The following is a 26827-nucleotide window of genomic DNA, read 5'->3' on the forward strand; positions in this document are numbered from 1 at the left end:
TGGAACTTAAGCCAGCATTGTCGCCGCCAATGCTTGAGCCCCTGTAGAATGGGCTGTCAGCAGAGGAGCTGGGACCTTCACTAGGTCACAGGATGTGATATACAGGAAGTGATCCACGATAAAATTCTCTGGGTTGAAACTGGAAGTCCTTTCATTCTGTCTACAATGGCTACAAAAAGCTGAGTACATTTCTGAAAAGGATTTAGTCCTATGTAAAAGGCTAGTGCACGCGTAACATCCAGCGAGTGGAGTCTTTGGTTCCTCACTGTTAGCATGTGGTTTTGGATAGAAGACTGGTAGGAAGACATACTAGTTACTATGGAACTGCGAAACCACCTTTGGTAGGAAGGCTGGGTGCAGTTGCACCTGAACCTGGTCCTTGAAGAAGACAGTGTATGATGGTTCTGAAGTAAGAGCTTGGATCTTGGAGACCCTTCTGGCAGAAGTAATGGCAACCAGGAAGGCCCCCTTCCAGCATAGACGACTGGTGCCTCCCCGTACTGGGGGGGAGGGGGGGCATAATCTAAAGGGGAGGACACATGACCACCCCACGTCTCCTCTGCCCAGTGACCATCTCCTGCCTTGTGGCCAGCTTGGGGCTACCATGCTCTCTCCACCCTACATTACTTGCGGGGGGGGGGGGGGGGGGGGAATGAATCTGGAGTTGTCAAATTTTCTCCATGATCACAGCTTTTCTTGCCTGCCCCCCCAGTCCCCTGGACTCATCTGTAAGTAAATTCCACTGTAAGTGTTCTTTTCAATCTGTTTCTTGATATTAAAGAGAAAGGCCCTATTCAAAGCAATGTTCCGTTAAAGACTAAAACCTTGTTTCCTGGACTGAACTTTATTACAAACATAAAAGGTTAGAAAGATAAATCTCCTTAAAGCACCGGGACCACAGGCCCCAACACAGATCTACTTTCCATTTGGGGTTTTTACAAGGACAACCAAAACCGCGAGACCTAAGAGCGTTTGTAACTTGCCAAGATCCCAAGGGCTGCATATACTCACATGCGTACATGATTTTTAAAAAGATAAATGCACAATCTATGTGTGTGCTTATACTGCTCTTCAATAAGTGAACAAATACTGGTCATCGTTGAGTTCACCAGCAGTAAGCTGTAGTTGATCTGTTTTATCCTCATCCTGCAGATACAGGAAGAAGACAGCCCAGGGCATGTTTAGGGCTCTCCATAGGCTGTATGTGGCTCTCAGACCAGAACAGCTCTATTCTAACAGGAAAGTCTAGTCCTCAGCTAACCATGATTTCATGATACAGGTGACCTGAAAAAGAAGCTAAGACATGATCTTTTCCAGGTGATCTTTTCCATACTCCACTAGGTACATTTCAAAATGAAAGGAAATGTCAAACCCACCACCACACCCCATGCCAGTGGTCCCAACCTTCCCCTCTGTACTATGTTAGAGAGAGAAAAGCAACCTGGGCTTTTTTCCTTTGCTCTTCAATTCATCCTTCCCTCCCTCCCAAAGGGAAGTAGTCACTATTATCTTCTGGAAGTTCAATGGTATGACCCATAGTATATGCCCTACATCAGCTGATGTTTTCTGCCCTTGGAAGGCAGAGTGGGAACAATGCCGATAGTAGGATCAGCTACAATCGCTTGCTTTGAGTCAGTTCTTGTTTGCCTCTGCTTCTGCAGCAGGCCATGCGACCTGGATGTGGTATGGCTCTAGTTCCTCAGGGGTGATGTAATCTGGAGCGTTGCTCATAAGGTCACGTCCCTTGAAGGATTTGGGGAATGCAATGACATCTCGAATACTTGGAGCTCCAGCCACGAGACAGATCAGTCTGTCAAGTCCTAGAAGCAGACACCAAATTAGATAAAATACTTGTGTAACAGCCCCACATTACTTCCCTCTGAAGCTATAAAACTTTATGCGAGGTAGGAAACAACATTACTGGAAACCAGGAGAAGGTAGCACATCTGGGGAAAAATAATCAGAAACTGAGACTGAATGGACAGGAGATCATGATAAGCTGGCCTAGGGTAGACAGTGAATAGCAAATTAAATGAGTGTGCAGTGCAGTGTTGCAGAGAAAAGCCCAATGCAATTGTGCTGCAAAGGCAGAAACATCACACCATAGACCAGGAAGGTGGCAGTCGCTTACTAGGGCTTTGCTGAGACTACACTTAGAACACAGCACCTTAACAGATGTAGATAAACAAGGGTTTAGGTGTCAGGGAAGAAAAAGAGCAAGCAGATGATTGGAGGGGATTGAGTTATATTGGAAGGCTAAAGATGAAATGCAAACCTTAGTTTACAAACTATAGCCCAAACGCGCAAAACTCTAAGAGGAAAACACTACATGGCCATTGCTGTAAAGCTGTGTAAATAGCACTGGAGTCTGACCACTTCTGAGATGGATTACCACATCCTTACGGCCCTAAGCAATCTCAGATGCAGGCATCCTGTTTTTTTCTGCCAGAACGAGTGACATCACAAGCACCCCCAGAGAAAGCAGAAAGCAAGCAGCTCAGATTTCCAAGTAGCTTTCTTACATCATAGCACTTGTATTAACACATCAACTACACACTCCTTACCTTGTTTGGAGATTTAAAACTTGCTTTTAAGTTTTAGAAACGCTTCTAGCAATGCACTTGAAGAGCGAAATATGCACTAGCAGGGTTCAGTGACAACCAAGTGGGAGCTATGACTGGGGAAAGGCATCCTAATCTACAGATACACCTCTACCCCGATATAACGCTGCCCTCGGGAGCCAAAAAATCTTACCGTGTTATAGGTGAAACCACGTTATATCGAACTCGCTTTGATCCACCGGCGTGCACAGCCCCGCCCCCACAGAGCGCTGCTTTACCGCGTTATATCCAAATTCATGTTATATCGGGTCGCGTTATAACGGGGTAGAGGTGTATTTGAACCAGTGGGATGAAATTAAGAAAAGGGCTGATGGGTTAAAGTTCTGTAATGGTGAGATCTTTCAGGCTGTAGAATAGTTTCCTTTGGGAAGGGGTAGGTGACCTGTTGCTTGGGACATTTAGGACTAGGTTGGATATAAACACTAGGACATGCACTGAAGGGAAACAATCCTGCAGTGGCCAAGTGACAAGATGGACTAAATGACTTAATTTCTATGAGGGGGCCATCTCTAGGGCTGCAGACATGGACTATTCTCAGGACCCAGATGCCTGCAACCAAGTCTGCATGGAAGAACTGAAAACACAACACTATGGGAACCTGTCTCCTCCCTCACACTCGCTGCAGTCCTATGAGCACTGTGTGTGCCCCTTTGGTGTTGTCAGGTTAAGTGCTGCCTGGGATCTATGTTCCTCTCTGCATGTTCTAGGCAGAATGAAGAGAGATAGCAATGCAGGATCCGAAGTGGGGAGATAAGGTGAGCACGAACAGTAATGCCACCACTGCAGTCCCAAGCAGAAGGGGAAAGGGTTTTTGCTAACAGACACAAGCCCCCTTTCTTGAAATTTAGTTTGTTGCTATGATTAGAGTCCTGATATGCCAGTGAAAAGTCACCAGCACAGCTGTGTCTTGAGGAAGCATCTCCCACTGGGAGAGCTACAGTGCACCTACCTAAAGCGATTCCTCCATGAGGGGGCGCTCCACACTTCAAAGCCTCAAGCAGGTGGGAAAGCAGCTCAGGATCCTCCTGGAACATTACACATAAAATGTCATCCTGAGCAACAAACGCTTGTATTGGATTTGGAGAGGAGGCTGAGTCATCCACTCCTTGAGGCTGGGAATCACATTTCATTACCTGTATTACCATGGTGGTGGTCACTTGGCATCCTTCCCTGCTCCCCACCAACATCACTGTCATGATGGCTAACAATGAAGCTCTACCACCTAAAGTAACTTGTCCTAAGCAAACCAGCGATCATCCAGTAATATATGTGAAACTATTTCAGAAGGCAACGCTACTTAGAAGTTATATTTTGTATCCAAAGCCAGTAATTATTTGCTTGATGTTTCAGATACAATAAATGCTTCTTTGGAAAAGCTCTCAACTTCCTTAGTGAGACACCAGGAATTAGATAAAACAGGGTTCAGCAACCCAGTAGTACATGGTTTTTTAATTGAAACAGAAGTCATCGTATACTGGTACTATAGACAAACATATTTCCTCACTCTTCATGGAAGACAGAACTGGTATTCCACCTCCAGTCCTATCTAGATTTGGGAGACAATGTTGCCTAGTGGATAGAGCACTGGATTGAGACTTGGGAAACCTAGTTTCTATACCCAGCTTTGTCAATGACCTGCTGGGTGACCTCGGACAAGTCACTTAATAGCGCCATGCCTCAGTTTCCCCATCTGTAAAATGATACCCCTCTCATTTGTAACGTACTTTAAGATCCAAAGATGAAAAACAGTATATAAGAGAGAGATATCGTGAGCATCACCATTCTCAGGGAGCTAGGAGGGAAGAAATTTACATGCGTGACTCCCAAAAGCATGAGAGGAGTGAGAGATATCAATCTCAACAGAGGAATAAGCCAGTGTATCATATCAATGGGACCACTCACGTAAGTAAACAGGTACATAAATGTTTGCGGGATTGGGTGCTATAATTTTTTACTTTACAGTGTCCCTTTAGTGTCCTCCCAAGTAGGTCATCTGTGTGTCAATGAGATGCTCCTACTGGCACAGCATTGTTGTTAGTAAACCTAATTCCTCTGGATTTCTATAACCAATAATTGCACCATTTGCAAACTAGTTTGAGGTTTTAAATGTGTCTATTTAAAGTCAAAAATTCCGAGAGGACATGGGAAACTTTTGCAGGCTGTTACCTTCAGCACTGTCTCAAGAACAAAACGTTGCTGCTCTGCATTATGGATTCGGATGGAGCCACCTCCAATCTCACTGCCATTCAGCACAAGATCATAGTGTTGGCTACGGACCTGGAGTATGGGAGACAGACAAGTGCATTAGCATGCCCAGGGTGCAGTTCACTGTGCTCATATCATTAGTCTTTCAGGTTGCCAACAGTCTGATGACAAAAAGACACATTACAATTTTGCTTTACCAACGGACTCTCAGACATTTGGAGGGGTCTAACAGGCAGGGCTGGCTCCAGGCACCAGCCCACCAAGCATGTGCTTGGGGCGGCGCCTGGAGGGGGGGGGGCGGCGCGGAGGGGCGCTCCGGCCCGAATGCGGGGCCGCGACTGGGCTCTCCGCCCTCCCCACGGCGCTCCGGCCGGTCAGGGAGAGCGGAGCCGCAGCGGGTTCGCCGCCCTCCCCCCGGCGCTCCGGCCGGTCGGAGAGAGCGGGGCCCCGGCCGGGCTCGCCGCCCTCCCCCCGGCGCTCCGGCCGGTCGGGGAGAGCGGGGCCCCGGCCGGGCTTGCCACCCTCGGCTCTCCGCCCTCCCCCCGGCGTTCTGGCCGCCAGGGAGAGCGGAGAGCCCCGGCCAGGCTCTCGGCCCTCCCGCCGGCGTTCTGGCCGCCGGGGAGAGCGGAGCTGCGGCCGGGCTCGGTGCCCTTCCCTGCCGCGCTGGGGGGACGGGGGGGGGGGGGGGGGGGCGCGTGGGCCAGCCCTGCTAACAGAGCCAGCCCTGCTAACAGGATGTTTAAACTACTACCAGGAGGAATCTTTCCAACCAAATTTTATGCTTTGGCAAGTGAGGGATGCTTGCCCTGGACCTGATCTAAAGCCCACTGAAGCCAACAGAAAGATGCATTTCTGTGGGCTTTGGATCAGCACTGCATAACCCCAGGCAGAGTGCAAGTAGTTGCTGTGCAAGCCTCCCCTTCCCCCCCCCACAGCTCTCCCAGTGCCCCATTTGTGATACTGCTCTGCCTCTTGCTGTTCCAGTCCTGGGAACCACACACAGCCATGGCAGTGCACCACCAATCCTGATCTGCGACACACTCAGCAAGCCAAATGCAGGGCTTCTCTCTCAGAAAGTCCTTCATAGACTGAACAAACTCCCACTAAGACTTGGTTGTGACCACTGTTCTCATTGCAACTGGATTCTTAGGAAAGTTGTAAAACAAAACAAACCCCCCAAAACCCTTTCTGTAGACATTGCTGTTATTCCCCCAAATCTCCTGGGACTGGCAGTACTGACAATTAATCAAATCCCTCTCTTACTGTCCCTGGGCACTGAAGCCCTGAGGTTGCTCCTGTTAAATGACCCCTTACATCTGAGCTCATGCTCAAGCTCAAGACTGTACTATTGACACGGAAACACATCAGATAGTAACTGCCTAATCCTTACAGCTCTACAGATGAATGTAACACCCATCTTCAGAGACTTCTAGGGAAGAGTTCTGACCCAGCTTTGTCTTCCAGAGAAACTCCTCACTCTAAATCGTTTCCCATAAGTCTTCAGGAAGTAAGCCAGTTAGTTATCTGGTGAGACACAGGTATTTGCTAGTTCTGGGTAACCTGGGATCCACTTTTCCTCAGCAGATATGTAGAATGCATATTTTTCTGCATTAGTTAATGTCCTTTAATACAACAGCTAAAGTTGCACCTTGCCCACTTTTTCAAGGAAAGTCAATATGAAAAACTAAGCAAGAGTGAAAGGCATGGTCGTAGTCACCTTTGCAGGCTCAGAGTAGAGGAGGCTGGTGTCTGAGGGGTGAGGGGCTGTGAAGGGGTGATGAGCAGATTCCAGTTCTGCAGGGTTTTCTTCTTTGTGAAGGAATAGCGGGAAATCCACCACCCACAGGAAGTGAAAAGCAGTGGGATCACGGAGCACCAGGCCTCTCGACTCCAGAAGGTTCGCAGTCTCCAAGCGCATATTTCCTAACACCAAGCACTGAAAAACGGGGGGAGAAGGGAGGGAGGGAAGGGGAATAGAGAGAGAAAGATGAAGTTGAGTTTAATGTCATGAACAGAGAGCTCTAGGGAGGGTCTCATCATACCCTCTGGCAGGTGTGTGTGTGATCCTGTCTCTGTAGAAAATCACACACACACAGAGTCAGTTTCACTGCATGTTTTTGAATTAGCTGTAGCATCTTTAGAAGGCATCAGTCTTTTGCTAAGACAGCATCACAATAGGGGAGGCATTTGTGTAGCTATTGCCAGTCCTCAGCATTCTAGATTCTGCAAAGTAAGGCTGAGCAGGAGCTGGAAAGTTCATCTTTCCCAAATGCTCCAGTCTCATTGGGGCAATGCCTGGCCAACCACAGTGATTCACAGCAAAAAAAAAAAAAAAAAAAAAGACACTCTGCCCTTCTATTGCATCTTTCGTGCATGGATCTCAAAGCACTGCACAAACATTATTTACTTCTCACAACACTTTTGTGAGTTAAGTCAGCCATATTATCCCCATTTTACATATCAGGAAATGGAGGCACAGAGAGGCAGGCAGGGCCGGCTCCAGTTTTTTTGCCGCCCCAAGCGGCAAAGAAAAAAAAAAAAAAGAAAAACCCGATTGAACGGCTGCTGACATGCCGCCGAAGTGCCGCCAAAGAGGAAGCGAGGCACTGAAGGACCCACCGCCGACTTGCTGCCGCAGACCCAGACGTGCCGCCCCAACAACGGACGGACTGCCGCCCCTTTCTATTGGCCACCCCAGGCACCTGCTTCCTTCGCTGGTGCCTGGAGCCAGCCCTGGAGGCAGGGCAAGCTCACACAAGGTCCAGAATATGTTAATGGCAAAGCCAGGAATAGAATCCAAAACGAACTCACAGCTTTCTGGTTCTAACAACTAGATACAACACTGCCTCCCTAATCAGCAACAGCAAGAATTGCAAGCACAGTTTTCAGAAATAATACTTAATGGGAGTATCCTGACATACACATCAGGGTCAGATCCTCTGCTGACGCAAGCGATATAAAACTTCATTATATCGATTTGCATGAGCTGAGAATCTGGTTCCAGGACCAGAACTGATTTTTAAACATGAATTAGTGTGGTTTTCATAACCTTGACTGGTATGTTTTCTATTGTAAAACCTTTCTTACAGCTGACTAACGCAAGCATTAAGATCCTAGTTGCAAGGTGTACTTACTTTGTATTCCCATGTTAGGATTAGAGGAAATTCAGAGTGTTTAACTATAATCCCTACATCAGAGCTGTAGCTGAGATCATTAGTCTCTGTTGAGAATCGTACACTCATTTAAAATCACATTTGCATAAAAGAGATACTATCCTTGCTTTGAGGAAAGGACTTCCTAAGGAGGAGGTGGGGGGGGGGGGCTCTCTTTAGCTACAGTACCCTGAATTCACAGAGTGAGCTAGAGAGAAAAATGGTTGCTCTCTTTGGGCTTGTGCCTCACAAGTCTGGATAGTGGAAGCACTTTGCATAACCACACACCTTGTCACCTGCTTCTGCTGCTTGGAAGAGAACACATTTACATTTATCCAGGTTTTCTTCCCAGCTCTGCTCTGGATGTGTGATTTGGGGCAAGTCACTTCATCTCTCAGTGCCTCCCTCTCCCCATCTGTGAAAACGAGTTCACAGCACCTCTCTCACAGGGGGTTGTGGAACTTCATTCATTAATCTTTGCAGCGTGCTCTGAGATCCTCAGGTGGAAGGAATTACAGATATGCTAGGTATTAATATTAACAGACAGCAATGTTCAGTCCTCAAAGACAGCCAGGGTTTTCCCTACCACTTTTTCATGCTCTCCAGCTGCCAGCAGCACCACATCATCTGCCTGGACCTTCAGTGCTTGGATGAGTTCCGAATGCTGCTCCACACTGAGAAACTTACTGAGTGGAGACTTCAAGCTCTCATAAGGCTTCAGGATCAAGTGTAAAACTTCCTATTGCAAAAGACAGGCACAGATGTGAAGCACGTTCTGTTCCTGCAGTACATCCACACAACTGATCAGGTCGTTCCTTGTCTTTGTGTTGCTGAGAGACTGTCTCTTTCTCTCTCAGCAGAGGATGCATTATTAAAAACCTCCTACATCCTGAAGTTCTTATATCCTATAAAACTACCTAACATAACATCTCATTTACTAGAATACTCAAGGGCACTGTAGGAAGACGCAAAACCATTATGCAGTGCACAATGCAACACAGACAGCTGCCTGGCTATTTACCTTCAACAGACAAATTGTAGTTATGTACTTGAAAAATGCAACTTTAAGTGAAACCATGTTAAACTAATCCAATTTCCCCATAAGATTTAATGTAAATGTGGGGGTTAGGTTCCAAGGAAATTTTTTTGGGGCAGATAAAAGGCATTATATACTGTACAGTACTGTACTGTGGAGGTGCCCCAGGCTTACCCCTGGGGCTCAGGGCTGGGGGTGCAGGGTCTGGGAGAGAGTTAAGGTGTGGGAGGGCACTCAGGGTGCGGGAGGAGGCTCAGGGCTGGGGCAGGCAGGAGGTGCAGAGCACTTACCTGGGGCTGCTCCTGTTTGGTGCAGGGGGTGTGCAGGTGGCTCTGTGCAGCGCAGCACTACCCCCATGACCATGATTCTGGGAGCTATCCCCCTTCCCCCCACCACAGGCAGGGCCACCTGGAACGCAGGGGCTTTACGGGCTGCAGGACCCTGGGCTAAGGGGACCCCGGAGCCCTGGCCTGCGGCTTGAAAGCCAGTCAGAGAGAAGCGGTGCTTTGAAGGGGAAAGCGCCACTTCTCTCCGGCTGCTAGCTGCACGGCTGTCCCTGCACCTCCCGAGTCCTCTGGCCCGTGCTTGCAGAGCCGCAGGCCGAAAGGGGCTTTAGAGCCGCAGGCCAGGGCCCCCTTAGCCCAGGGCCCTGCAGCCCCTAAAACCCCTGCGTTCCGGGTGGCCCTGCCTACCGGGGAGGCGGGAAGAGACGGATGACGGGACGGACGGACAGCTTCCCTGCTTGCTCACTCCCTCCCAGAAAGTCCTAAGCACTGCCAAACAGCTGTTTGGCAGCGGGAGAAGCGCTGGGAGGGAGTAGACAGAGAAGAGGAACTTGTGCAATGCTCCCTTGTAAAGTCAGCCAAACGATGTTATAAGGGAGCATTGCACAACTTTAAACGACTATGTTCCCTAATGGAGCAGCAATGTAACTTCGAACCAACGTTAAGCGGGAGGACGGTAAGTGAGGAGTTACTGTACACAAGGTGGAAAACTTAACTCACTTTTCTATCTAGTATCTGCTTGCAAATTCCACGCAACACTTTATGCATTTTACCTGTCCCTTTCAGATGAACTCTTTACAGTGTAGAAGTGTTTGTGCCTCACCTGATTAAACTGGGATTTTGCAGATTCCTTTAAAGACTCAAAATCTTTATTTTGAAGATGTCTCTGGAAAAAAAGGGGAAAAAATAGACACATTAAACAGTTATAACTGTTGTAAGTCAAGTCAGAAACTGAATCCAGTGGCTCAGCTCACTTTCATCCATGAAGCCCTTGATTTCAGAATTACTTTTTTGGGAGACATGATCAACATTACATTTTTGTTTTTTTAAAATACACACCACAGCACCACCTAATGGGGTGCCACAGTCTTGCGCCTTTCACTGCCAAACTAACAATAACTAGTGAGAAACTATTTTCCCAAAGCATCATTTACTTCAGAGGAATGAACCTAGATGAGTGGGTGGCACCAATACCAGGTCTGCCATGTTTCACTGGCTTGTAAGTGATGGAAAACTCGCCCAGGTAATGGCCAATCATCTCGGGCTTGATTTCCACCTGGTTGAAGGTTTTGCCGTTGTATACGCCGACCATGCTGCCCACCATCTCGGGGAGGATGATCATGTCGCGCAGGTGAGTTTTGACTACCTCTGGCTTCTCCATGGGAGGGGCCTCCTTCTTGGCCTTGCGAAGGCGCTTCAGGAGGGAATGCTGCTTACGATGCAGGCCGCGGTTCAGACGCCTATGCTGGCGAGCACTGTACAGCTGCATCAGCTGCTCATAGGACATATCGAGGAGCTGATCCAGATCGACACCTCTGTAGGTGAATTTCCTAAAGGTACGTTTCTTCTTCTGTTCGACTTCTGCCATCTTGGCCGCGTCTCGGCCAAGATGGCGGAAGTCGAACAGAAGAAGAAACGTACCTTTAGTGAGAAACTGTGGCTGGAGAGCCCCAGAGAGCCTGTGCAGCAAGAGTGCAAAGAGATAAATCAGAATCTACCACCCTCTGTACCCAACATACATTTTATCACATGATAAACTTATTTGATAGTGCCCTCCTTTGTAAAATGCTTTGAGATCTACGGATGAAAAATGCTATATAGAAGCTAGATATTGTTGTATTTTTGTAAGAGGGGTATCCCTACTACTACTTTGCAAACCCCTTGCACCCTTTCACTTTTCTTGCACAACTGTTGTTCAAGCCCATGTGTTACAAAACAGTCAGGTATAATTTGGAGATTCACAGTGCATCAACTCTTAAATACTAATTCCTCCTAGATTATTAGGAGTTGAAAGTCATGCCCATATATAACTCCCGGGGGAATTCTGCACCAAAAAATTAAAAATTCTGTGCACAGTATTTTAAAATTCTGCAAAATTCCACATATTTGTCAAAATAACACAATATAATCACACCAATTTCAATTATTTTTGGTCATTTATTTCAAAATACTTGTCAGCAAGTATGTCTGTAACAATACAGACAACAAAAAAGATTCAGGATATGGTTTTTGACAAATGATTCCTTACTAGGCATATTAATACAGAACTCTGAGTAATAATTCATTTAAACTCCAATACAGAACTGTATATCCCACACCCCTCAGAAGCAGTGCAAAGGCTTGAGAGAGTCAGGGGTAATGGAGGAGCTGAGGGAGAGTGAAATAAATTGCTGGGTAGGAGCCTGGGTGTGAATTTGCAGGGTTTTGGGGTATGGGTGGGGAAAGTATGGAACAGGTTTTTTGGGAGGGGCAGGGAGGGATTGTTAAGGAGCTTCCCCCATGCAGACCCAGGCTGACCCCAAGCCTTTCCCATTCAGTCAGGCACATCTGCCCCTGTCCCCATGTGTTCCTACATCCCTATATGTCCCTCCACCCCCACTCAGACACCCACTCCCCCATCCCCATGTGTCCCTGCACCCCCTTCCCCTGTCCCTATGTGTCTCTATGCCCCCACTCAGCCACCCTCTGTCCCTATGTAGCTCTGCACACCCTCCCCCATCACCATGTGGCCCTGCACCTCCCTCCCCCACGTGGCCCTGTGCTTCCACTCCCATTCAGCTCCTGCCCTAGTCTGTCCTTCCCCATTAGCCCTTATAAGCCTGTCTGACCTCCCCAGCACCCCACACTGTCTGTCTCCCTGTAGCCTCTGTCTCCTGACCTGGCCTGACAGGTGCTGCGAAGAAGGAAGGCTCTTTCTCTTCCCTAGCAGGCCAGGAGCTGCTGCTGTGTTCTATAACCACAACGCCCTCTGGTGGACAAAAGGCAGAACTGCAGCAACATTTTGGCAGCTTTTTTCTGAGCAAAAAATTAAAAATATGCGCAGCTCAATTATGCACACACACACACAGTATTCTCCCATAGCTACTGAATTCTTAAGACACTTCAACTAACTCACTTACTTGACTGTTTATGTAGATGCAATTGCAACATATACAAGGCCTGTCAAGCAATTAAAAACATTAATTGCGCCATTAATCGCACTGTGAAATGATAATAGAATACCATTTATTTAAATATTTTGGATATTTTCTACATTTTCAAATATATTGATTTCAATTACAACACAGAATACAAAGTGTACAGTGCTCACTTCATATTTATTTTTGATTACAAATATTTGCACTGTAAAAAAAACAATAGAAATAGCATTTTTCAATTCAACTCATACAAGTACTGTAGTGCAATCTCTTTATCATTAAAGTTGAACTTACAAATGTAGAATTATGTATATAAAAAGAACGGCATTCAAAAACAAAACAATGTAAAACTTTAGAGCCTACAAGTCCACTTAGTCCTACATTTTGTTCAGCCACTCGCTGAGACAAACTAGTTTGTTTACATTTGCAGGAGATTTGCTGCCCTCTTCTTGTTTACAGTGTCACCTGAAAGTGAGAACAGGTGTTCGCATGGCACTGTTGTAGCCAGTGTCACAAGATATTTACATGCCAGATGCACTAAAGATTCATATGTCCCTTCATGTTTTAACCACCATTCCAGAGGACATGCATCCTTGCTGATGATGGATTCTGCTTGATAACGATCCAAAGCAGTGTGGACAGATGCATGTTCATTTACATCATCTGAGTCAGATACCACCTGCAGAAGATTTATTTTCTTTTTTGGTGGTTTGGGTTCTGTAGTTTCTGCACTGGAGTGTTGCTCTTTTAAGACTTTTGAAAGCATGCTCCACACCTCATCCCTCTCAGATTTTGGAAGGCATTTCAGATTCTTAAACCTTGGTTCAAATGCTGTAGCTATCATTACAAATCTCACATTGGTACCTTCTTTGCATTTTGTCAAATCTACAGTGAAAGTGTTCTTAAAACAAACAACATGTGGTGGGTCATCATACGAAATTGCTTAATATGAAATATACGGCAGAATGAGGGTAAAACAGATCAGGAGACATACAATTCTCCCGCAAGGAGTTCAGTCACTATGTAATTAACGCATTCTTTTTTTAATGAGCATCATCAGCATGGAAGCATGTCCTCTGGAATGGTGGCACGGAAGCATGAAGGGGCATACGAATGTTTAGCATATCTGGCATATAAATACCTTGCAATGCTGGCTACAAAAGTGCCATTTGAATGTCTGTTCTCACTTTCAGGTGACTTTGTAAATAAGAAGCAGGCAGTATTATCTCCTGTAAATGTAAACATACTTGTTTGTCTTCGCAATTGGCTGAACCAGTAGGACTGAGTGGACTTGTAGGCTCTAAAGTTTTACATTGTTTTGTTTTTGAGTTCAGTTATGTAACAAAAAAAAATTAAGTTGCACCTTCATGATAAAAAGATCGCACTACAGTATTTGTATGAGGTGAATTGAAAAATACTATTTCTTTTATCATTTTTTAACAGTGCAAATATTTGTAATAAAAATAATATAAAGTGAGCACTGTACACTTTGTAATCTGTGTTGCAATTGAAATCAGTATATTAAAAAATGTAGAAAAACATCCAAAAATATTTAATAAATTTCAATTGGTATTCTATTGTTTAACAGTGCGATTAAAACTGCAATTAATCACAATTAATTTTTTTATATAGAAATATATAAATAAAACAAAGTAACAATTACTTCTAGATTTACAGTCAAGCTTGGATTTGATCTTTGACCTTATTGTTATGAGGTACTGTATTAATGATCTCCACACAGGTAACAAACGCCCACATTGGAGGGAGCTGTTATCTTAGGGTTACCAGACAGCAAGTGTGAAAAATCAGGACGGGGTGGGGGGTAATAGGAACCTATATAAGAAAAAGACCCCAAAATTGGGACTGTCCCTATAAAATTGGGATATCTGGTCACCCTATGTTATCTGTGTGTCTGTCTCACCAGTCCAGGAAGGAGTGATGCCTTGCCCTATTTCAGACTCTTGCCTCTGGGCACAATTTATTATTCAAGCCCAAAACAAAAACTTCTCCTCTAACCAAAGCAGGCTGCAGTCCCCAGAGGCTTTTCCGCTTGGCCTCTCTCAGCTCCAGATGCTCTTCACACTATTACCTGATGACCTAACACCACAACCTCAGCTGAGAGGCAACTAATCAAAGGTGGGACTAGGCCAATGTCTCCAGAAATGGGCCAGTCACACTGTGACAGAGGGATTGTTATTAAGGATAAACTTAAATCAATAGAATTTATTAATTTCTAAAATTTACTTTCTTTACACTGTGCTTTGCCACTAACAATACAGAACTACACCACTCACCACTCCCTGAGGAATACAAATGGCTTTGACGGTGCCTTGGGGCTTGTTGACAGCATTCTGCACAAATCCGATTTCCACACTCCTAAACACGTCACTGACATCAATTATCTGAGAGAGGGAGAGCAAATAAAAGAGAAGAGATGTCAGGAACATGCAGTGGGGAACTGTTCCTGTGTCCTCCATTTGCCGCAAGATCTCCCGAGACAGCAAACCACGCTTCAAGAAACCACAGAGCATTTATAAATAAACAAATGGAACAGTGGTTTAGAAGTCACAGACTTCAGGAAGAGAAAGTCTAAATACGAGACTCAGTGCGAGACTGCATGGTTTAGGGGATTGCTAATGGAATCCAAAGACTTTCACCTCTAGGTGACCAGTCTGAATGTACCTCTAGGCAGCAGTGGCCAAAGGGTGTCAGCAGATAGTATTGATGAGAGCTCCTATGAGACATGAGTTTGGTGATCTCAGCCCAAGTTCCCCAGAACACATACCCACAGTGGGATAACATCAGCTCAGATCAGCCATGATGCAGCCCTTTCAAATCTTCACATAGCAGCAAGTATAAAACGTTGTGCAACATTTTTCAGTACTGCTTCCCCCATTACATTTATGAACAGTTATTTTCTGCACAATAACAATTATTGAAGAAAAAACCAAAATCACAGCTGGTAAGAGCCTCAGAGAGACCAAGGACTGAACTGGACTGGGGAGACTGAACTAGCCTATCTCTTGAGCTGGTCCTGCCAGGTCAGGAGCGAGACACATTGGTGAGAAATCCAGACAATCTTGTGGTCTCTATGGATGATTTGAGGACTTCAGTTCCCAGCACTGTCAATCCTTCCTACCCTACAAGGCATGTCCTTGGCGTTAATGTATCCTAGTTAGGATATAAATGAGAAAGACAGGACACCCCTCTCAAAAGAACAAATTGGTTGGAAGATCCCAAATCCATCTTGCATCACTGCCTTAATATCTCATTAGTACAGCTTCCAGTGACATAAGCGGTCAGCTACAATTGCAGGGCTTTCAGAACCAGTAGATGTTATGGCACCAAGACTCTCTCACTTCCATCCACGTGGAGAAGTGGAGTGTAAACAGAGATGATCAGGAAACACTGAAAAGTAGAAGGAGAAAGGATAGATATTTCCAATAGGAGACAGCGCACCTTCATACCAAAGCGAGTGTCTGGCTTATCAGTCCCATACTCAGCCAATGCCTCAGCATAGCTCATGGAAGGGAAAGGGGTGGTAATAGGGCCTCTCTCACTAGGCCAGGAATACTGGAGCAGGCCCTCAATCAGTCTCTGGATCCCAGCTTGGTCTACAAACGACATCTCGATATCGATCTTAAAGACATAACAAGAGGATCATTACACATTAGCTATAGGCACCAGGAAAACTGCATTCTATTCCCCCCTTATAGCTCTTCTTGGGACCCAAAGACTTTGTATATAAAGTGATCATAACGAGGATTAGATCCAATGTACTGTATATACCACAATTGCCTTACACGAAGGGCGTGTGGCTAACCTCACATAGTTAGATACATCATCACAGAGAATCCTGCCCACGGTATCAGCAATAACCCCGTTCAGAAGCCAAATGACCGTTAGTGAATTCAGGGCACAAGGAGAAGACTTGGAATGAGCTGGGCCAACCGGTCCTGTTCAGGAGCCAAAAGCCATGAAACACACTGCCCTGGGAGCTCCTGTGGAAGAGGAGCAGACCAGCCCTGGAGAGCAGCACACATTTCACCACCAAGGTGCCAAAATAACCGAACTAGCTGACACTGGTACCTGTAGCGGTTGAAACCATCCTTCATCCCAGAACTCAGTGAATACCTGCTAGGGCATGTGAAATACATGTCCCCAAACACTAGACCAAATAATGTTTCCAAGGTGAACAGTGATGAGCAAGTCTCATACCAAATGGATGGACTATACCAGTGGTTCTCAACCAGGGGTTCATGTACCCCTGGGGGTACCCAGAGGTCTTCCAGGGGGTACTCAACTAATATAGATCAATGTTTCTTGACCTGAGGCTTGCAGCCCTGCAGGCAGTCATGGGTCGGGTTTAGGAAGGTTGCAAATGCTGGGCTAGCATTAGGAGGTGGCAAGCAGGGCAACTGACCAGGGCTCCATGCCAGAGGGCCTCCCGCAAAACTGAGTTACACGCTTCAGCCCCAGGCTCTTTGGCTCCAGCCCTGGGTGGCAGGGCTTGGGCTTCAGACAAGGCTCATAAGTGAAAAACAGGCTCAATATCACATGTAAGTACAATACTTGTAGTCCAATTGATTTATTGTATAATTGTATGGTAAAAATGAGAAAGTAAGCAATTTTTCAGTAATAGCGTGCTGTGACACTTTTATATTTTTATGTCTGATTTTGTAAGCAAGTAGTTTTTAAGTGAGGTAAAACTGGGGGTACTCAAGACAAATCAGACTCCTGAAAGGGGTACTGTCATCTGGAAAGGTTGAGAACCACTGGGTTATACCAACAACACTTGCAACTAACAATGCTGTATGAGATCTCCTAAGTGGCCAGAGACTTTGCCAGAGTTAAGCAGCTAAAGAGTCTGTTTAAGAATATGTTACCTGTGTGAATTCCGGCTGCCTATCTGGCTTTGAACCTTCATCTCGATAGCAACGGGCGACCTGAAAGTACCTGCAATTGAAATTAAAGGCACCCTAAATTCAATTGTGGTTACAGAATTGCACCCTCAGCAAGTTCGTGGATGAAACTAAGTTCGTGGGGGAGAGGTAGATACGCTGGAGGGTAGGGATAGGGTCCAGAGTGACCTAGACAAATTGGATGATTGGGCTAAAAGAAATCTGATGAGGTTCAACAAGGACAATTGCAGAGTCTTGCACTTAAGACAGAAGAATCTCATTCACTGCTACAGGCTGGGGACCAACTGGCTAAGCGAAGTTTTGCAGAAAAGGACCTGGGGATTACAGTGGATGAGAAGCTGGATATGAGTCAGCAGTGTGCCCTTGTTGCCAAGAAGGCAAACGGCATATTGGGCTGCATTAGTAGGAGCACTGCCAGCAGACCGAGGGAAGTGATTATTCCCCTCTATTCGGCACTGGCGAGGCCATATCTGGAGTATTGCATCCAGTTTTGGGTCCCCCCCCACTATAGAAAGGATGTGGACAAATTGGAGAGAGACCAGTGGAGGGCAATGAAAATGATTAGGGGGCTGGGGCACATGACATGAGGAGAGGCTGAGGGAACTGGGCTTATTTAGTTTGCAGAAAAGAAGAGTGAGGGGGGATTTGATTGCAGCCTTTAACTACCTGAAGAAGGGTTCCAAAGAGGATGAAGTTAGGCTGTTCTAAGTGGTGGTAGATGACAGAACAAGGAGCAATGGTCTCAAGTTGCAGTGGGGGAGGTCTAGATTGGATATTAGGAAAAACTATTTCATTAGGAGAGTGGTGAAGTACTGGAATGGGTTACCTAGGGAGATGGTAGACTCTCCATCCTTAGAGATTTTTAAGTCCCAACTTGACAAACCCTGGTTGGGATGATTTAGTTGGGGTTGGTCCTGCTTTGAGCAGTGGGTTGGACTAGATGACCTCCTGAGGTCTATTCCAACCCTAATTTTCTATGATTCTAAGGTTCATTATATAGTCCTGCCATGAGTGCAGGGGACTGGATTAGATCACCTCTCAAGGTCCCTTCCAGTCCTATGATTTCTCCTGATGATTCATGCTGTAGATACCAACCAGGATGAGCCACCTTCCAGCAGTGACCTCTTGGAGGAGGCCAACACCTCAGTGGCGCTCCACCAGTGCCATCTAGGACTCTAGGCAAAACCCCCCAACCAAACCTCCTCTTCTTCTATGTTATACCGGGCTATGCAAGCACATCAATGGCATGTGAGGAATTCTTATGGGACAGTCCTCCCAACTGTCTGATGCTTCTGCTAGGAAGAGAAGTTCCTCTAGAATGTTTCCTTACCACTCTCTGGCATTTCCTGCTTTTATTTCATGAAGCAGGCATGTTAAAAGGCATTGCACTCGTGTGCTGGGACTGTGTCTTTTCCAAGTCTCAATCACACACAACAGTCTAGCTTTATCTCAATGGGTGTTGGTAATATTGGTCAATCCCAGGTGAGGGCTGCACCATGCTTTCATTTTCTGCTTTCAAGCATTCCCTTCCTTAAAAAGCCTCCTCCCAAGTTTTAGTTCAGAATTAGACTAAAATGGAAATTTTCACACCTGCAACTATGATTTAGCCACACACCTCCCATTCATTTCAGTGGGAGTCATGTGGCTAAATCCACTACTTGGCTTTGAGAGTGACAATGTATGCTTTACAATTTCTAAGCTTCTCCCACTTTAGGTCATTTACCTCATCCATTTAAGGCCATTCTACCACCACAAAAAAAACAGCTCCAAGGGCCAGATCCTCAAAGGTTAATTTAGTTGCCTAACTCCGACTGAAATCAGTTTGTGGGGGAATTTTTAACTTCTCCCATGTCAAAGAGAATGGACCCCATAACATTAATGTTTCAGAGAAAAGGTGGCAAAGGAATGCTCACCTGTCCAGACCTCCAACCATCAGGAGCTGCTTAAATTGCTGAGGACTCTGCGGCAGACAGTAAAACCTTCCAGGCTCCCTGGAAGGTACCACAAATTCCTTCGCACCCTGGTACAGAAGAGGGGAGAGAGACTTTTTAATGGGTGTACAACTGCCATCTTGAATCCTGCCATAGGATCTTATTGACGCAAATAGCATAGTAAGTTTCAAAAGAGAACAAAACAATTATGAACCTGGCCAAAAGCCAGCTGAAGTCAATGGCAGATTTTCCATGGACTTCAAAGAGCTTTTTGTCAGGGCTCCTATGAGTAAGAACAGCACCAGTGGTTTTACGCTAATTAGGATCAAATTACAAAAGTTTGTGCTAATGGGGCATAAGATCCTCACCAGCTGGATGGAGTTAGGATGAAATCTCCTCCCAGGGTACAGAACTGAAGAATTAGGGGCACTATGCAACAGCAGGGTGTGTGTGGGGGATAGGACAGGATGGTCTACCCCTCTGTTTTTTTTCCCCTTAGCTATTTTTCCTGTACCAGGTTCTCTTGTTTTGTGTGTTATGAGCGGATTTGATATGAATGAAGAGTGAAAGGGGTTATGTTCTTTGTTTTCTTTCTTCTTTTTGTTAATAGCTGCAGCATTTTTTCTTTCTTTATCCTCCCCCAGAAAACTAGGAAAAGGAGAAATAGGCAAATGCAGCTGCCCATGTAAAAGCTACTCTTGGTGGCTGCCAATGACCAAAAAGCCAGATTAGCCAATCTTGCTGGAAAGATGGGAACCTGAGGCACACGAAATGGGTTAAAAGTTATAAGCCTCAGGAGATGGTAGCCAGCCAGAGAAGTTCTGGTTTAGAATCTGTAGGTGAACTTCATGTTAGGTTTCTAACCATCAGAGGAGTGAGGTTCTGGAACAGCCTTTCAATAAGAATAGTGGGGGCAAACAATCTAGCTAGTTTTAAAATGAAGCTTGATAAATTTATGAATGGGATTGATTGTATGACAGCATTGTCTGTGATAGTAAGGGACTGGACTTGATGGTCCAGGAGGTCCTTTCCAGTCATATATTCCCATGTTACTGTGGGCTAAGATCCTTATGTTGTATTTCACAGTGATCTTTGTTGTATTAGGGGGGTTTTGGTCCCATTTTCCAAGGCGCAGGGAAGAATTAATACATTCTATTTATTTTATCTGCACCTGTTTACTTTATAAATCCATCCCATCTGCTTGGCCTCTCTGTTAGAGGCTGACCCTTCCACGGAGACATCTGGCATTAGTAACTTTTGGGGAGAGGATACTGGACCAGAGGGGACACTGATCTCATGTTCTCTCTCCATATCACACACCCACCCCTATTGTTTCAAAATAGCCTGCACCATGGTTACTAGCTAGAAATCCCTTCCATTAGAACTGCCTAAAGCTTCAGGTCTCAGAACTTTCCTAACAGGTGAATATATTTTGAGGTGACGGACTAAACTCAGAGGTCATGTACATGATGGTGTAGGTTTCATTTTAATTTGGTGTAAGTTAGGCAATGGAGGGGGAAGTTGTGGCAGAAACAACAACCAATAGGAGGATATGAGATAAAACAACTGCCCACTCCATGTACCTTACAGCTCCTTATACCCTCCTGTTGCTTGTTCTTCTGCTGCAACCTTGGCTTTTTGTCCTCTCAGCACATCAGTTACAATGATTTACCAACAGGAAACTCATACACCACCATGCAAATCCCCTCTGACTCTGGCCCAGCATCCAGGCTCTGGGAGGGGAATGTTGGTTGCATCACTATCTTGTCCTCATTTCTACATCATCAGGAAGAATACCCTTCCCTGAATACTGGGGGAGCTGACAAGCTGGGTTTTTTTTGGCTCCTGGCAGGCTGTCTGTCTCTCAAGACAGAGCTAAGTGGAAAGTCCAGCCACTGTTTTCCTCAGGTGACCTAACCTCAGATGCAGGAACAGGCTACAAACAGTAGCTGGAAATGGGTGAGCTGAGGTCTTTTGCAAAACTAAGAAAAATATTATTCTAATCATCACTACTGAAATCTGGGGCCAGCCCTGGTGGCTGGGCACTTAGGACTTTGAACTGTCACGTGTACAATGTGGGTGTGAATCCCAGTTCTGGTGTCACATTCCAAGGGTCACCAGGGACTGGCAGCCACAGTTTGGCCAGCCTGGTGTTTTCTACACTGACCCTTCTTGTCACTTAAGGAGTTGCCTCAGGGGGCTCCGAAAAGATTCCTGTCCTCTGGCAGAAGGCTAGTGACTGGGGTTCAGCTTTGATTGGCAGGTTAACAATGGATTAAAATGGGAGCACCTGACAACTGGGCTCTGAAAATACAAAGGAACCCCTCAAAGAGAAGAGAAAAATGTTTACAAACCCATTATATTCATTCATTTTCTAATTCAATAGTTAATCCCTCCTATCTCTTTCATGCGATTCACTGACATGGCTTGCCTAGGCAAGAAGTTAATAGCTGAAATAGTCAATGCAGCATTGGCCCTACTATGGCTACTCAGGAGAGGTTAGCATGTTGGTTAAGGATGAGATGTACAAAGGAAAATGAGCATAACAGAACTTCAGGCTGTATTCAGAATTCTCTAGTCACTGTGGTAAATCATTCCCCTATAAGGGCCTAATCCAAAGCCCACTCATGTCAACAGGAATCTTTCTATTGCCTTCAATGGGCTTTGGACAGACTATCTTTGCTCCTGCTACAGTCACACTTCTATGCCAGCACGTAAAAGGCAGCTCTGTTTTGAGCTCGGTGTGACCAGAGCTAGATCCAGGACCAACAACCTGGCTTCTGCCTTGCAGAAAACAATGATGCAAACTCTGACAATCTTACTCCTGGAGGACTCACGCAGTCTGGCCTAGATTTATACGGTTTAGAAACTGGGTGGACTTTTGTTAATGCCTGTGGTATGCGTTTCCATAAATGGCTAAAATCTGTTGTGTGAGGCTGGACTGAACATTTACAAATGTGCACATGAATTAGAACTTAAAAACCAGCATCCCCTAGAAGTTTGAGAAGAAAATGTCCTGTGTATAGCTTGTTGAATCTCTTCAGCCAGGACTGGATGGTTCCCTTCCATATATTTGATAAAACTTTCTCCTATTTAGTCTTAAACATCCCAAAGGATTGTCTTCATCACTTCTACAATACTTGTACTCCACCAGCGCAGGTAGGAGTAAGCGCCGTCGACGGGGGAGCCGTGGAGGTTGATTTGCCGCCGTCCTCACAGCGGGGTAAGTCGGCTCGGATACGTCGAATTCAGCTACGCTATTTGCGTAGCTGAATTTGCGTATCTTAAATCGACCCCCCGTAGTGAAGATGTAGCCTAAGATATGTCAGTTAGAGGATAGAGCATAGAGCCTTACACCATTCATTACTAGGCTAGCGGTCTCTACCACATTCTTACTTAAAAAAATAAAAGTCCAGAATATAAAATTGGAAATTAAATAGCCTTAAATAGGAATACTACTATAGTGACTTACACAAGAGATACATGCCAATAGAATGCAGTGCTTGGAGGATGGGTGTTTTCTGGAATATGATTCTCGAAAAACAGGATTCAGAGTCATCATATGCACTGCACTGCACGAAAGCAGCTTTGTTCTTTCACGATACTAGAAGATTCTGAGTCAAAGGTTATCACTCTGTCCTATCCACCCCCTCGTGCCGCAAAAGGACCCATTTGTCATATTAGTAACTGGCAGCAGGAGCAACATTTGCTGAGGGGCAAGAGAGGCAGTTCCCCCTCAACACATTGGTTTGCCACCCCGACTTCACAGGATACAATATAATCACATATAATGTTCTATATGCTGACATGACTTTGCCTGCCTCCCACCCCTGGAATTTTCTGAAACAATGGCAGGTAAACAGTTAAGTAGAAACACATGACAGAAATAAAGGCAGAGAGGCAGACAGGGACACATGAGCAAGTAAGTAGTCTATATGATTGCAGGAGGCCAAGATGGAGGACTAAGAGCATACATACCCCTGGAGTTCTCTTAAATAGTGTTGGAGTTTCTACATCCACAAACCCTAAAAAACAAACATAAGCTTCAGACATTGAATATGCTGAGAATGTTGGTTTGAGACAAGTTGACTGGAGACTGTGGTTAGTCAGCTTGAAGTAGTCTGGCAGAGCATGCAGGTCCTCAGTCATATACAGACTCATTTGATTCTTTTTCAGGATGATTAAAGATTACTTATGCAGGCACAGCCTGATCCTGAGGGGTGCTAGGCACCCACCACGCCTATCATGACTTGAGTTCTCAACCTCCCATGTACAAGCCGCATAGTTGCTTATGTTTGCACTGGCTACTCAACAATTAGGCTAAAATTTTGCAAAAGTGACCAGTAATTTTAAGATGAGCACCTGCACTCTGATAATTAGGCCCTTATAAAGGCATATAAAAAAAAAAGACTCCCAAAAATTGAGATGCCCAAAAATCACTAGTCACTTTTTAAAATCTTGGCCTTAACATTTATTGTATACATAGTGTTCATTCAGAAACAATCATCTGTGGCATGATAAGGGACTTATAGGCGCTGTGCTCTTTAGATATCCCAATATTCCACCCCATGGTATGTTCCTGGGATAGAAAGCCATGTCAGGGCAGCAATTTGCCCAGCACCTCTCCCCTAGTATGTCAGGCAGTAGTAGAGCAAGAACAAGGAGAAAAGAAAAAGATGATAAAGTGCTAACAACTAGATACTCACTAGATATATTTCTCTTACCATGGAGATTACAGAGGTACTCCCGCATTTTCATAACCATCTGTGATCTCAGCCGCAGGTTATGTTGCATCTGGAAGCTGCGCAAGTCCAAGTAGCGATACTGCATGCGCAAGGCCTCAGATTTCTAAAGAGAAAAGGATTGTGATTAAAGAGCAAAAGCCAAACCAGATGCCCATAAAAGTTTCTTCAAAGACCACAATGGAAAGGTGGAAGCAAACATAGGACCCTGCATTACTGCCAGTCACTCATGACCTATGTGGAAAAGCATTAGTTGCTTAGATCACACTTTGACTCTAACTGTGATAGGAGCTGCATGCTCTAAGCTCTATATTCTGGAATGCTCACTTTTCACTTGGCAGCAACAGATCATAATAATCCTACTTGGGACTTGCAGGGTGTTTTCAATCATAGATCTCAAAGCATTTTGCAAATATGATCAAGCATTATTAAACTAATTTTACAGATGGAGAAAACTGAGATACAAGACATTGTGTGAGCTGCCCAGAGTCACATAGTGAACCAGTGGCACAGAGGATATAGAGCCTGTTCTTTTGAATGCTGGTCCCAACCCCTATCCACAGGTCCACATTTTATAGGGAAGAGAAAGGACACAATAATCAGTGATGCAAGACATACCTGTCAGTCTGAGCGATCTTAGTGTCCTGGAGGGATATAGTCTTTTGATAGCTGGCCGCATGCCTGGGTGAGGCTATATACCTTAACTTTTAAAAACACTAGTCCTCCTGACACCTTTTGCTTCACAGTCACAAAAGATGGACTTGAGCCCAAATTTTCCGTGTTCCCATCATACCACCAATTCTTACTATCATTATATTTTTAAACCCAAAGCACGGAGCCAATTTAGGCATTGTAAACAACTCTTGGCCCAGAGCACAGAAGGTGGGAGTAAGAAGAGAATGCCCTACAACAGTGCAATGACACTGCTCTGCCATTCAGCATGGCAAATTCTAACTCTTCTGCAGAGCCAGTGCTTAATGCCTAAAGGCAGGCAGCCACCTTGATAAAGTCTTTAATTTCAAAGGGCAGCTTCTTGCAGGAATTCAGGACCTCAGCTGTCTTCACCTTCACTTCAATGTCACCTGTTGGCATTCTCTGAAACAGAGAAAAATAGATTTGAACATCAGGCAAAATACTTGGACAAGTTTCTTTCTAGATTCATGGATTTTCAGGCTAGCCAGGATGCTTATGATTATCCAGTCTGACCCCCTTACAGCACAGGGCAGAGAATGTCTCTTGATCAGTTTCTCCAAATATTCCTCAATATTCATTGGCAGTTTAAGGCCAATCAGTTCCTATTTAAGAGACACCGGTTCTCACTCTCCTTCAGTAGTGTATCCATCCATATTAGAAGTGAACCTGCTTTGTTGCCCATAATCTGCTCTCTCCCTATGACACGTACCAACTACAAGGCAAGAGTTAGGGCCTGATCCTGCCAACACTCATGCACATGCTTAATCTCCTCAGCTTCACTGATGTATAAACAGGGGAACTGCAAACAAGAGTAGGGAGGCATTTGACACTGATGTGACCACTAGTGGAAACCTGTGTAAAGAATTCCATAAGGATGCTGATACATTGGAGAATGTTCAGAGAAGAGCCACAAGAATGATTAAACAATTGAAAAACCATACTTTATAGTGATAAACTCAAGGAGCAAAATCTATATAATTTAACAAAGCAAAGGTTATGGGGTAACTTGATCGCAATCTGAAAGTACCTACACATGGGGAACAAAAATTTGATACGGAAGGTCTAGCAGACAAAGGTATAACAAGATCCAATGGCTAGAAGTTGAAGCCAGACAAGTTCAAAGTAGAAATCCGACGCACACTTTTAACAGTGAGGGTAACTATCCATTGGAACAACATACAAAGGGTAGTGATGGATTCTCCATCACTGGCAATTTTAAAATCAAGATGGGATTTTTTTCTAAAAGATATGCTCTTGTTCAAACCAGCATTAATTCAGGAAAATTCTATGGTCTGTGTTATACAAGAAGTCAGACTAGATGAGCAATGTCCCATTTGGATTAATAATCTATGAATCGATAAATGTTAGCAGTATCAGGCCCTTAACCTTTAATGTGGAGGAGAGCTATGGTTCAGCTCATTGGTAAATGAATTGCCCCCCATGACACCCAGGAACTGTAAAGGTTACACCAATTTCCATCAGTAGAGTTCCCAATTGAATTCTAAGGTAGACTTGAGTTTTTCTCCCATCTATCATCGGTGCCACAATAAAAACCACTAAACTCTGTTATCCATTCCTTCCCATCTTGCAGGACAGAGTGGAACACCTTCTACTAACCAGAGAAGACCACATTAACGTTTCCAATACGTGTCTTAAAAAAAAAAAAAAAAAAAAGATAACTGTGGAGTCCAGAGCTGGCATACTTTGTGATAGCATCTAGTGGCTAGAGAAGTGGATTGGGCATTAGAACTCCTGGGTTCTGTACTCGGCCCTTCCAATGACTGGTGGTGTATAGTCTTGGAAGAGTCACTTAAAGCTGCTGACAATGAGAGCTGTGGGTATGGAACACCTCTGAACAATCAGGCCGTTAACCTCCATACTTCAACTTCTCTAGCTATAAAATGGAGCTAATCAAACTTACCTACAGCAGGCATGAGTAAAAATGGTCAACAATTACTGCAGAAGTACTATGGCATTTCTTATATTTAGATTAGAAAACCAAAAACATGGATGGTAAAGTCTGGCCTTTTTTAATGGTGACGAGTGCCTGTCAAAGAGGTATTGTGGGACTTAATTCATTAGTGTTTGTGAAGTGCTTTGAAGT

General features: G+C 45.0%; 2 protein-coding genes across 5 annotated transcripts in view; both read right to left on the bottom strand.

The window, feature by feature from the left end:
- Positions 1 to 824: 824 nt before the first annotated feature.
- The window catches only part of DARS2 (aspartyl-tRNA synthetase 2, mitochondrial), a 39621-nt gene continuing 13618 nt past the window's right edge, over positions 825 to 26827 (bottom strand). For all 4 annotated transcript variants that reach the window (XM_065555685.1, XM_008166546.4, XM_024103774.3 and 1 more), the window contains 13 exons: positions 25030 to 25125; positions 24013 to 24136; positions 23267 to 23313; positions 19271 to 19377; positions 17322 to 17391; positions 15895 to 16074; positions 14730 to 14837; positions 10122 to 10184; positions 8565 to 8717; positions 6544 to 6762; positions 4788 to 4898; positions 3571 to 3646; positions 825 to 1820 (listed from right to left, as the gene is read on the bottom strand). In XM_065555685.1, the coding sequence (XP_065411757.1) occupies positions 1633 to 1820; positions 3571 to 3646; positions 4788 to 4898; positions 6544 to 6762; positions 8565 to 8717; positions 10122 to 10184; positions 14730 to 14837; positions 15895 to 16074; positions 17322 to 17391; positions 19271 to 19377; positions 23267 to 23313; positions 24013 to 24136; positions 25030 to 25125 (1542 nt within the window). In that variant the 3' untranslated portion in view covers positions 825 to 1632. The remainder of the gene's footprint in view (positions 1821 to 3570; positions 3647 to 4787; positions 4899 to 6543; positions 6763 to 8564; positions 8718 to 10121; positions 10185 to 14729; positions 14838 to 15894; positions 16075 to 17321; positions 17392 to 19270; positions 19378 to 23266; positions 23314 to 24012; positions 24137 to 25029; positions 25126 to 26827) is intronic.
- LOC101954028 (small ribosomal subunit protein uS19) lies at positions 10408 to 10925 on the bottom strand. The gene has a single exon (XM_005304239.4). The coding sequence runs from the start codon at positions 10884 to 10886 to the stop codon at positions 10449 to 10451; it is 438 nt and encodes a 145-aa protein (XP_005304296.2). The 5' UTR covers positions 10887 to 10925; the 3' UTR covers positions 10408 to 10448.

This window comes from Chrysemys picta, chromosome 8, assembly GCF_011386835.1.
Source record: "Chrysemys picta bellii isolate R12L10 chromosome 8, ASM1138683v2, whole genome shotgun sequence".
NCBI classification, from domain to species: Eukaryota; Metazoa; Chordata; order Testudines; family Emydidae; genus Chrysemys; species Chrysemys picta.

Coding starts and splice junctions, on each gene's coding strand:
- LOC101954028 (XM_005304239.4), bottom strand. CDS start 10,886: ATGGCAGAAGTCGAACAGAAGAAGAAACGTACCTTTAGGAAATTCACC.